Source organism: Adiantum capillus-veneris, chromosome 23 (genome assembly GCF_014529385.1).
Source record: "Adiantum capillus-veneris isolate H3 chromosome 23, ASM1452938v2, whole genome shotgun sequence".
Lineage (NCBI taxonomy): Eukaryota > Viridiplantae > Streptophyta > Polypodiopsida > Polypodiales > Pteridaceae > Adiantum > Adiantum capillus-veneris.
Genome location: NC_140953.1, coordinates 128,804,031 through 128,816,799, shown reverse-complemented (window position 1 = coordinate 128,816,799; position 12,769 = coordinate 128,804,031). Strand labels below are relative to the sequence as shown.

At 43.5% G+C, this 12,769-nt stretch overlaps 1 protein-coding gene across 1 annotated transcript in view; it reads left to right on the top strand.

Moving 5' to 3' along the window:
• LOC147428531 (putative glycosyltransferase) overlaps positions 1-12,769 on the top strand; it is a 90,434-nt gene that overhangs the window by 28,542 nt on the left and 49,123 nt on the right. Inside the window, exons 2-5 of the mRNA XM_086496401.1 lie at positions 5,112-5,222; positions 7,861-7,913; positions 8,002-8,144; positions 8,310-8,507. Of these exons, the coding sequence (XP_086352527.1) occupies positions 5,112-5,222; positions 7,861-7,913; positions 8,002-8,144; positions 8,310-8,507 (505 nt within the window). The remainder of the gene's footprint in view (positions 1-5,111; positions 5,223-7,860; positions 7,914-8,001; positions 8,145-8,309; positions 8,508-12,769) is intronic.

Genomic DNA, 12,769 nt, shown 5'->3' with positions numbered 1-12,769 from the left:
GCAATCAATGAAAATGTTAGCTGCTCCCTAGCGCAATGCCGTACCAGCACTGCTCTGGCATTACCTGTTCGTACTTGTCCAACCATTTAGTCCGGCATAATCAATTTAAAAATACTTTAACTGACTTATCCTAAGGCCGTAAAAATAATCCGGGCCTTAGGGTTACTGTTGTTCTAAGGACTACATCTCATTCCTGTGCTCGTACTGACGCACGTATGTTTCTGAGCCTGAAATCTAAGGCTACTATTTACCCCTTCATTGAAGACCCGATTTCCCAATCACTAGGGCTTCATGGTATTTTCTGCTAGGGTCTCCTTGAGGTGCTCTTGGCCCAAACTTGGGCGCACATGAGGCCCCAAAACTACTAGATCTATTTTGATGTGCACACAACTAATTAGATAATTCTTTTCTCGTTTACGAAGTCTGACATGGTCTGACATAGCTACAACTACCTACTCGGAGCGGATTTTACTGTCTTTACAGACCATTAGAGTTTACGCTACTTCTTGTCACAGAAGCAGCTATCGGAAAAGCAGATGCGGTGGGCGAACATCTTGTCACAGTTTCACTTCCAGATTGTCCATGTTCAGGGACAGTAGAATTTGGTGGCAGATGCTTTGTCTTGGAAGCTGTTGGTTCTGGCTATTTCCACGATACATCATAGGAGCTTCGAGGATATGGTCGACCAGTATGCCACAGATCCGGATTTTGCAGACGTTTTCACACGGATACGGGATGGGGAGACAATAGCGGGATATTCCATTCGGGATGGCTACTTGATGAGGAAAACCATGTTGTGCGTTACACAGCCGTTGAGGGAAAAGGTGTAAGGTGCAGCGGAATGAATGTTGTATTTTCTCAAGATTAGTGATCTTTATTGCTCAAGGTTCCTTTTAGTTCTTAGGGAAGGAGAGAGCCTTCCGTCTTGTAGAGTGCTATGATCACGAACAACGTGAGTGGATATTGTGCGTGCAAGTGAATGAGACTAAGAGAAGGAGAGAGAAGAGATACGACACCCGAGAGGTTGTAAAACCCTCCTCCGAAGGCCCCACTCTCATCGGCGAGAGTGGTCTACTTTGATTGCACAAAGGTGTACAATGCGAATGCAATGGGACTATGCCGATGACGACGATGGTGGTGACGACGACGACTTGATGGCTGAAATCTGAGATCTTCTAATTGCTGAATTTCGGGACTGTTTCGGTGGCTGAAAATGACTGTTTTGGCTGTGTTTTTATGGCTGAAAAGGGGGGAACATCTGCAACCATCTTGGGGCTGATCTGCTACTGTCCATAGGGCTGAAGTCGCTATGTAGCTGCTGTAGATGAAGGCTGAAAACAAAAACGCTGACCTGCTGCAAAAATGCTAGCAAAACGCTAGGGCTGATCTAGGAAAAAACGTTGGCAATGCTGGATCTGCTGCAGTTCCCTAGCGTTAGTAAAAACGCTATGGTTGGGCTGATTCTGTCGCGGGAAAAACGCCAAGCAAGAGGTTGTATGGCGATGGCTTGCTATGGAGGAAACGCCAAAGGAAAGGAGTGGATGGCGAGGCTAAGTGCTGGGGGGGGGGGGGGGGTACTGCTGAGAAGTTGCTTGTTGAGCGGGAAGCTCCTGCTGCCTCTTCTGCCAGAAAGTGCTAACTTGGGTTTGCTTATATATTAACTTAGCAAAATTGCCCTACCTACTTTTGTTGGAAAGTCACTTAAAAATAATAAGTGAAAATAACCAAAAATAGGAAAATAGGCTAAATGCACTGGAAAATTCCCCTAACTGACTGATGCTAATGGATTTTGATGGGAATTCTGATGATCGTGCTGTGTGCAACCGGAGGATATGCATCTATGCTAAGTGACTGGGCATACACGGTCTACGAATAGACTCACAAAAGTGCCAGATCACTGCTAATCTAAACTGACTTGACTGACTGAACCCTGCTGTGGTGTAGCTTGTCCACGGACACATAGGGTTGGGATGTGTCACGTGACAAAAGGTTATGATTGAATGCCACTGTCCGCCTTTTACGGGTCACCGTGGCATTGCTACCACCATGAAAGGGGTAGAGAGATACTTCTTTTGGCCGAGACTCAAGAAGGATGTGGATGAATTTGTGCGTAGTTGCTTGGTATGCCAGAAGGTCAAGTTTGACAGGCATAAAGCACAGGGATTGTTATAGCCTTTGCCCATAACCACCTGACCCTGGGAAAGTATTGCAATGGATTTCATTTTTGATATCCGAAGAACACAGAGTGGTCATGATGGTATCTAGACTGTTATTGACAAATTTAACAAGTAGACTCATTTCATGCCAGTGAAGAAAACAGTCAAGCCGGATCACTTAGCGAGACTGTTTGTGGCCCAGATTTTGAGATTACATGGCATGCCCGAGACGATTGTCTCCGACAGGGACTCCAGATTTATGAGTTTGTTTTGGAAGGCAATCTGGGAGAACATTGGCATGCGGTTGTAGTTCTTGTCATCTTTCCACCCGCAGATTGTGACGGGCAATCTGAGATTGCAAATTCAGTGGTTTTAGATTTATTGAAGTCTTATATCCCGGATCAGAAGCCTCAATGGGAAAAGTATCTACCTTTGGTGGAATTTACCTACAACCAACACGATACACTCTTCGATGGGGAAGGCGCCATTTGAGATTATTGAAGGTGCTGCGAAGGTTTTGCCCTTCCTAAGCACAAAAGATAAGATTTCTGAAGCTGATGAGTATACGCGCGACTTAGACATGGCTTTTGCCAAGGTCCGCGAGGCTTTGCAAAAATCTCAGGAAAGACAGAAAAAGGCAGCGGATCGCCATCGTCGCGATTTGAAATTGAAGGAGGATGATTGGGTGCTCTTATGTTTTGAGAAGGCACGCCTGAGAAAAAAAAAGGGAAAGGAGAGGCTTTTTCCAAAGCTTAGTATGCGATACTACGGACCTTTTCAGATCTCTGAAAAGATCAATGATGTCTCCTTTCGACTGAAACTGCCTGACACTTGGAGGATTCACAATGCATTTCATGTGAGTCTCTTGAAACCTTTCAAAGGTGATGTGCCTGAAGATGGAGAGCCCGATGAGCAACTCGAAGTGGAGGAAAACGAGGAGATTCTTGTTCCTGAACAAATTTTGGCACATAAGGACACAAAGAATAAGGGTAAAGTAAGAAGGCGGTTCTTGGTTAAATTCAAGAACTATCCTGCATTGGATGCGAAGTGGATGGAGGAGGAGGACCTAGCAGATACTCCTCAGATTGTGAACCTTTACCTTGAAGCTTTTGGTTTAGCATAGTCTATTCCAAATGGAACCCAGAATTCAGCTTGGCCGCAGATCTGGTGCAGTGGGATGCACAAGAGGGGAGTTACTCCGCTCCTTTGTCAACAAATGCCTCGAAATTTTGAATACTAGAGTCACTGATGTCTCTTTGAGCTTCAGGGATACTGAGAGCTGACAGTATTCTGCTGTACGACTTTATGAAATGGAATTCCTGAATATCAAACTGATTTGTTCTTGACTTGTTTTTAAGTGCAGGAATTGATAGACGAAATGACTGCAGCATTTTGGTCTAAATGATCTCGAATAGACATGGTTGCAATAGGGGTTAGTCAATCGGGCATCTATGAGGTCCTGAGTGGATCTAGATGCGATTACTAACTGCATTGCCGATAAATCATGGTCTAAGATCTGAATGAATGTTGAATGTCTAGTGATGTGACTGTCGATTGGTACATGCGCCAGATGTGTGTTCCTAGTGCGTTGGTACTAACAGTCAGTGTCTGCTAAGGCAGTTTATGGCTTCTGTCTGTTTTGCAGGCGTAATCGAGGTCGATTACAGTGCTTTCAAGAGGGGGGTATGTCACAAACTGGTGACGTGGCATGACCCGACACACTCCCAAAATGGGGCAGCAGAACTGGTGCAGCAGGATAGCCCCGTGAAACGCGGAAATTTTGCTGACGTGGCACTGTCGTACGGATCTCCGTGATTTACGATGCAGAAAGCAGAAAACCATCCACGTAGCAGCTGTACGGACTTCCACAATTTGCGGTAGCTTTTGGACATTGCTTTGCTGCTTTATTTACGCAAGGAGATAGAGATAGAGAGAGAGAGCTCCTTTGCTTTATTTTTGGGGGCTCAAGAGAGCTTGTGAGAGAAAGCTTTTGCTTTATTTTAAAAGCTTTTGATTTGACCAGCTTTTGGGGCTTTGCTTTTGGCATCCCTTGTACTCTTTAAATAAGTAGGCAGGGCCTCATAACTCAGAGCATCTGGACGCAGAGTCTGAGTTTGAGCGCCTGTCCGCACTCTTGTACTTTGAACACATAATTAATACAGAAAGGGGCACCAGTCTTTGGGGCCAATATCTCTAGGCGCGGAACTCCGCCGGGCCAATGTCGAATCAATTGTGAACTGTGAACTGTGAACTATTTTGAAATGGTTATTTGTGCTGTCGCGGTAGAATTCTTGACTTGGAGTGTCCAAGTCTGTTACAATGCCCACAGAAGTCACATGATAATCCAAACAGTTAGCTTTACAGGGGGGCACATCATGCTTCCGGATACATGGCTTCAGCATGGACATAAGTCCATCACAGTTTACTAAGGCATAAACAAGTTTAAATCCTCACAAGAACAGAGCCCTTGGGGTTGGGGCTGTCATCGTTTTCCGGAAGTATTGCAAAATGGTGCAAAAGAGTTCTTGTTCTGAGTACATGCTTCAGCTGTTTGATTAAAATTTGTCGTCAATAGTTATATTATCTTTCCTTCTTGCCCATGTTTAATACTTGAATTTTGGGGATCTTATTGGTTAGATGAGTAGTATTGTGTTTGGGATTAATAAAATGAAGCCAATTCTTAGTTCACTGCAGCAGGTTTGTATTTATATCTCAAATGTTTTACGTTCTTGATGTTGTGATGGAAAGAGAATGCAACCTTTTTAATGCCGATAAATAAGTGTAGTAAGATCTTTTATAATGTCATGAACAGCCATAGATCCATCTTTTATTCCAGATGAATCCATGTCTTTGCAACAAGGTTTCTGAAGTACTTCGTTAGTGGAGGAGTACAATTTTGTCTAAAGCAATGCAAATACCTTTAAAGAAGAATTGCTTTTCATTGTGGTTTTGCAGAGTTTTCTACATATTTTGCAATGAAGAGCCATTATGGATGAAGCTATGTTCGAACAATGTGGATGGTTTGCTCAAGTACGCTGGCACTTGGAGGAAAACTGTTTTGGAGAGGTAGTTCAAGCATTAAGATTTTTTTCTTTATCACAACAGCTAAGTGCCAATTGAAAAATTAGCCTTGCAATTTGTTTGTTACCTTTTTTGAAATTTGTTTGTTATGTTTAGTTAGATTGTAAATAATTGTTTTTCATTATTGTATTGCATATGCTGGGGGTTTTAGGATTTTTCTCAATTTTATTGAACTTTATACAAACCTGCACCTACTCTTGGGCATTGATGATGTGAGGAGGGATGTCATAGCTGTTGTCCAGGCTATGCATGATAAAGGTTATAATCTTATTCTTCCTATTTGGACAAGAAGCGAAGTTAGCATATTCTCAGGTTTTGAACTTTGTACTGCTGTGGTTATGTTTGCCTCTTCTAGGTAGGCTCGTAGTAGTATTCATTTCTTGTATTTAACTTATATTAAGATTTGAGGATTTGTTCCTTTAGACGTTGTTGTGTGGAGTCTGATCTTTGAGTTGTCTTATCCTTGTTAGCTTAAAGTTGAGTACTTGTCTCAAGTTTTAGCCAAGTTTGTTTCTTTAACTTATTTTGCTTATGCCTTCTCTAAAAGCATTTGTAAGTGATCAATGGTTTGTTTCATCTAGTTTTGTTTAGTAACAAATAAAGCAATTTTGTTTTTCCTTTTTCTGTTTTCTTGTGTGTTTTATCCCCTCTTCTAATTCCTAAGTTCATAGACCTTATGAAGGTATTTCTCTCAGTTTTATTGGTTTTCTAACTGCCACATCAATTGTAGGATTGTGCCCCGTGTGTGTGTGTGTGCGTGCGTGCGTATGTGTGTGTGTGTGTGTGTGTCTTTGGGGGGGGGGGGGGGGGGGCGCTCGTGCTAGTGGCTAATGTTCTTCTGAAGGCCTTGTGCAATCGGTTCATCTAGTTTGGAGGGGTGTTCTTTAGCAACCCTCTGTGTCTCACACATAGATACACATGACAATATGGAACTTTGAGGGTCTTTATGGAGACAGCCACAAAGATTGGAGGTGGTGATGGAGGGACAGGACAGTCTTCCTGTCAAGTAATCTTGCAACTCCGCATTATGAATAGACCTCAAATGCTTCAAAAATTTGTCCAATGTTTCATCAAGAGTGTCATCTGCATGAAAACTCTTTGCAACATCCTTCTCTGGTGCCATGATGAAGCCATTCCTGTGTCATAAGAGATTTCTCTGTAAGAAGGCACAAACTGGACTCAAGGGTGCAAGAAACCTCCTGTGAGAAGAGTCTCCAACCTCCTCAACAAGGACATGGCCGAGCTGACAGGTCTAAAAACAACCCCCTCTACTGCACAAAATAATTCTACTGGCTGGCTGAAAATCAGCAAAGGTACCGGGCTGGGTATGGGTACGAACTGCCGCACACAAGCCCCCCTCTTGCCTCCAAAATGCCGCCGCAAGCTCGTCCAGCTCCTTGTTGAAAAACAGCAGCACTCTTTCGTCGTCTACTGGCTGGAAAATGTAGGTTCTCAAGGGTTCTTCATGAGGCAAAGCACCATCTCCCTCCTCTCAATGTAAAAGTGCAGTTTCTTTTTTTCGGTTGTTGGGGGCAAGGGGTGGGGTGGGATGTGTGTGTGTGTGTGTGGGGGGGGGGGTGTGCATCCAGAAGTCACCCTCCTGGTGGCTGAAAATCTGCTGTCCACATAGCCCCTACACGCGCTCCTGATAATAAGGCGGGCGTCTTCAAGCTGTGGCTATAATACTGTGTGTGAGTGCAGTGGAAGGTGTGGTGACACGGGAGCACGACGGGGAGAGGAGTGGAGAGGAGAGGGAAAAACACAAGAGAGAGGAGAGAGAGTGAGATAGACAAGCCCTGCGGGCAATCTTTGCTACATGAGGTGGATACAGAGCACGTGCCAATCTGACCTAAAGGCTGGTAGAGGCTCCCCCCCTCCCTCATATAGGGCCTCACCAAGGCTGCCTGACCCCACATATGTAAAAACTGGGGCTACTCTACAAATGGCCTTTATATTTGGCCAAGCTGCACACAAACTCGGCACTGTCTCAGTCCTCTACACACAGGAAGAGCCCCAGCAGACCGGACACGGCCACAAAGAAGCTCTTTGGCCAAGCTGCACAGAAACTCGGCACTATCTCAGTACTCCACACACAGGAAGAGCCCTACCAGACTGGGCACGGCCACAAAGAAGTCCTTTCTCCACAGGAAACCCAGGAGTTGACCCTCAAAAGTCTTCAACACTTGTATGCACAAATAGACAATAAAACGTGCGACTAGCGGGGGTGTCATCCATGCATAGTGACACTAGTCTTCCACCACATATGCACACTTTATACATGCATACAGATGGGACTCAAGAAACATTACATATATGCTCCCAAACATCAATGTGTGGTCCTCATCATCATCCAAAAACCCATCTATTGGTGATGACGGGTGTATACAGGAACACAAAGCTACATACATTGGATATAATGCATGTCCTCCTAAGGAGAATTCTGATGCGTGTCAACTAAAGTTTTGCCAAAGGAGTGAGCCAGAGTCCTTTGCTGAAGGCACTGTGTCTGCTCTGTTTGAGTAGGTGAATGGCCCAGGAGAAGCCATTTAGTATTGTCTAACACCATGAATTTACTGTGTTTTGATGTTGCCTTATTTGAAATTAAGATGCCGTTTTTGTCCAGACTTGGCAAGAAAAGCAATCATGGATCTAGCAATGCAAAGCTCCATGTTCATGGTATTGTTATTTAAATTGCAAGTTAAAAGAACATTTGATTGTCTCCTGTCCACTACAATTGCTGACCTTCTGGATGTTGACCACACAGGCTTCTCATCTCTCTTTCTGTATAGACGCTGGTATAGGTGCAATGTGAATCTATCATCTTTTGAGATTAACGGCCACATGATAGATCGAAGACATGGCCTTCCATTGGAGGAGTTTGCAGAAAGTTACGATGTGAAGCAGCCGGTGCATTTTTTAACCACATATAGCCTTCTATCTTTGAGTTTAAATGTTTTTTTTTTCATCTCCTGTATGCTGAAGATCTAAATCAGCCATGAAACATTTGTCCAACATTATCCATAATTTGGATGTCTATTCTTTCTCTTGCTGACTATGTATTTTGCATTTCAGCTTCTGTTGTGTGGCTTGGCAGAAAGATGGCCAGCAATGCAGAACTGGAGCATAGACTATCTGGTGGAGCATTATGGGAAGTGTGTGTTCAAAGTTGGACAGAACAGCAACAAAAAAATTCTCATGTGCTTTGAAGATTATGCTTATTACATGAAGCAACAACATGATGAGGAGCCCTTGTATATATTTGATCCAAAGGCAGGTAGACATGAATTTTTGGTATATGCTAACTTCATACATGTGTTGTGTGCGCAGGCACTTGCACACATGCCCCAAACCAATCTATATATTACACCCAAATCACAAAACTACTTTCTAGAGAGAGAGAGAGAGAGAGAGAGAGAGAGAGAGAGAGAGAGAGAGAGAGAGAGAGAGAGAGAGAGAGAGAGAGAGAATGAAATGAAATTAACGTCTTCAAAAGGCCAAAGTGACCTATGAGACCTAAAAGTTACAATGTGGTGGACCTGATACAAAGTCAGAGTAACAAAAGTAACAAAATGGAATGAAAATGACAATATGACAAAATGACAAAATGACTACTATGGAATCCTAAACTGCAAGGTGTGAACTAATCAGTTAGCTGGGATAGCTAAAATCACAAGAGATCCAGCATCGGTCGCTGGCGGATCTCATCAATCTCCTCCATGGTCAATAGTCTGACCGGGCGTCGTGCATGTCGGGCCAAAGTGATCCGAATCCTCTGATGCAGCCTCCATCGGTGCTGTGTAGTCCTCCGTAGTCGCGGGCATCTGGATCTCCCCAGCTCGGTCGCCCGGTCGATCAGTGTGCCTCTGGCGTGAGGCGACGAGCTCTGGTGTGGTAGTAACTCCTCCGGGTGTCCAGTGTCTGCTCTAAAGAAGTCTGTGATCTGTCTCTGAGACTGGCTAGCCTCTCCTCTCATCAGGCTCTCTCTGTGTCTGCGCAGCTCGAGCAAAAACAAACCCAAGCATCTTTGATCCTCGTACCGCATGACTTTGGAGAGTGGTCCAAAGCCCTCTCTGAACAAGTAGTGGAAGCGGCCTCGTATCTCGTAGTAGACGGGGCAGTGGCATGTGTAGTGCAACTCTGTCTCAGGCTCTATGTCACATAGGGGGCATGTCCTGGCCTCTGCTGGTACTCCGCTGTATCTCCCGGTCTCGATCCGCAACTGAGAGAGAGAGAGAGAGAGAGAGAGAGAGAGAGAGAGAGAGAGAGAGAGAGAGAGAGAGAGAGAGAGAGAGAGAGATTTTATTATCGTCCTCGGAGGTCAAATATGACCTATGGGACCAAAGTTACATGTGATGTAGTATGTGTATGGCTGATGAGTGACTCTCGATGCTCCAAAATTGTAGTGATGAGAGTCGCAATGGAGAGCCCACACTTTGGCTGGGAGAGGAAAGTGTGTAGGTCTAAGTTATGGCTGAAAATGTGAGAGAAGCAAGTTCAGATGTGATCAAAAGCTGAGCACTCTAGTAGTGTGTGGTACTCAGACTCTCGAACTTGCAGTGAGCATAATGTGCACAATCGATTTGACTCTTCTCCATGGCCCCAACGCCCTATCTCGCATCGAAGGAAATGGGAGCTAAGCCGAATTGCTGCGATAGTGCGTATCGCGGACAAGGGAATAGGCTCAAGCATGTAAGTGTGAGTACGGTTTCCTCTCTCAGCAAAGAACATGGTTTTGTAGTTGGGGGCAATATAGGTGGTGTAATGTATGAAGCGTGACCCACCAGATTTCTCCCAAGCCGTAATACATTGGCGTTGTAGAAAAGCTTCATTCACTTGAGAGTCAATTGAAGCATCATGTAGCAAGTGTAATGCATCCCATCTCCCAAACCACTTCTTTATGTCTTGCATCCATCCCGTGCTCAAGATCTTGCTTTTATGAGTCTTTTGAACTTTTTTGCTTGCTTCCCATGCAATTGTAGGAAGTCGATGTGAGGGGTTTTGATGCATCTTTATCATGTACTCCACAACCCTTTCCATGCCCATAACCTCAATTGGAAGAGATCCTGACTCAAGAAGTAGGAGCATATATGGTGTTTGTGTCTTAACTTGGAGAAAGTTTGTAAGAAAACGCTTTTGGACATTCTCAAACTCTTTCCAAGTAGACTTTGAGATGCTCCCACCCCACACTTCAACTCCATAAAGAAGAACTGGTGTCACCAATGCATCAAAAAGATACTTCTTGAGAACCCAACACTTGATGTTTCCCGCATTACACATGTTCTCAAATGCATAATATGCTCTCTTTCCCGCTTCCAAACGACGCATAGCACATTCATGCCACTTGTGATTGGATGGAACCTCAAGGCCAAGGTACTTAAAGCTCTCAACAACTTCAAGTGTCTCGTTGTTGTACACAATGCATGGCTTCTCCTTATGGTTGGTTTTCACAAGCATAACCTTTGTTTTGGATTCATTTACAATCAGCCCACTATGCAAGCAAAAGTTCTCAAGGACAACCATAAGCTTTTGTGCATCTTCTAAAGTGTGTGCTAGAAGCACTACATCATCCGCATACAACAAAAGCATGATTACCGCATTGCAAATAGTGACCTCTTCAATGCCTTCTTCTTGCATAAAGTCAAGTACCATTTGTTCCAATTGATCGATGCATAGACCAAAGAGAGTTGGTGACAATGGACATCCTTGTTTAACCCCAATAGTGCTTACAAAAATTTCTGAAATTTCTCTTCCCATGCGCAATTGACAAATCACCTTCTCATAGATTCGAGAAACCGCAAGCATAAACTCACTTGGCACTTGGAGTTCTTCCATCCTTCTCCACAAATTGTTACGTGGAATCATATCAAAGGCTTTCTTAAAGTCCACAAAACAACAATACAATCGCTTGCCTTTCAACCGACTTTCCTCCATGAGAACACGAAGAGTGACAAGATGATCAATGGTGCTATGGCATCGACGAAAACCCGCTTGTCCCTTTGCACGCTTGTCATTCTCTTCAGCCCAATCACTCAATTTCATCTCCATTATGTACCCAAACAACTTTGCCATAAGAGACCCAATCATTATAGTCCGGTAGTTGCTTACATTCTTTACATCCCCTCCTTTATGCAAAGGCTTAACCCAATTAGTACTCCAATCATAAGGCATACCATGTTGAAGTGCAAGGTTGAACATATCACACATCCACTCATGGGTAAAATCTCCCGTCCATTTGATCATCTCCGGCTTGATACCTTGAAGATCTCCCGCTTTGCGAGTGGCCAACTTTTCAAGCCCACCGAATACATCCTCAATAGTAAAAAAAGACGGCATACATGGGAGTGAACATAAAATGGCATTTTTTCAGTATTTTCTTGCTCATATAATTGCCTACAATGTGTGTACATATCCACTAGACTCAAGTTACCAAAATTCTCAACCCGCTTGCCTCTCAAGTTTCTCTAAAATCTTCCACATGCATGTGCCTTTTCTTGGACTTGAAATTCTTGTTGCTTTACTTCCCATCTTCTTCTCTTCTTTTGAATCAATGCCTTGTATGTATGCAAATGATTTTGATAGCTTTCTTTGTCCATAGTTGCATCAAGCTTTATCAAGGACTTTCGAGCATCTTGACATTCTTTATCAAACCACCTTTTGCGTGATCTATCTTTGTTGATACCATGGAGATGCTTTATGGCAAAGCATTCTTCCGCACAAGAACAAATAGCTTTCTTGAAAGCTTCCCATTTAGTTTCCAATGGTGCATCACATTGAAGCTTTGTCACCCATAATTTTTGCTCAACCATTTCAATGTACATTGGTGCCCGTTTGAAATCCATACATAGTGATAACTTCTCTTTCCTTTGGCTGAGATTATCATGCTTAGTTGCTTCTCCACATGAAAGGTCAATACATAAGGTGCGATGGTCGGATTCCGGGGTCCATTGACCAAACATAAAACTCTTTATGCGATACATGATGGCTTCAGAGAGTAGCATATAGTCAATCACACTATCCCCATTATGTTTTCTACATGTAAATCCATTGGTTCCACTCCACAAAGATACACCATTGGCAATGAGCATACCCGTGCTATTACACATGTGTAAAAGTAACTTTCCATAGTGATCCGGCTCTTTCTCATCCATTGAAGTACGATCATACAAGTGAACTTCCTCCAACTCCCTTGAAATGTATGACATATCAAATTGTTGAGTATCATGTTGCAATGTTTTTGTGCGAGCATTCATATCCCCAAATACAATAACATCACCTTCACCTTTGAAATAAGCAATGTCCTCTTCCAAATCAGAAAATGGTTGATCTCTATCCATGCAAGCATAAAAGGGAGAATCATGATGAGGAATGTAGCAACCGGCTACAAAAATGGGTGCTCTTTTTGGTGTCATAATTTTCAGCCATACATAACGTTTGTACTTGTCATCTTTCACAATTGATACAAAATCTTCCAATCCTTTCTTAACCATACATGCCAAACCTCTTTGTCCTCTTCGTTGCTTGAGATTCTTTGA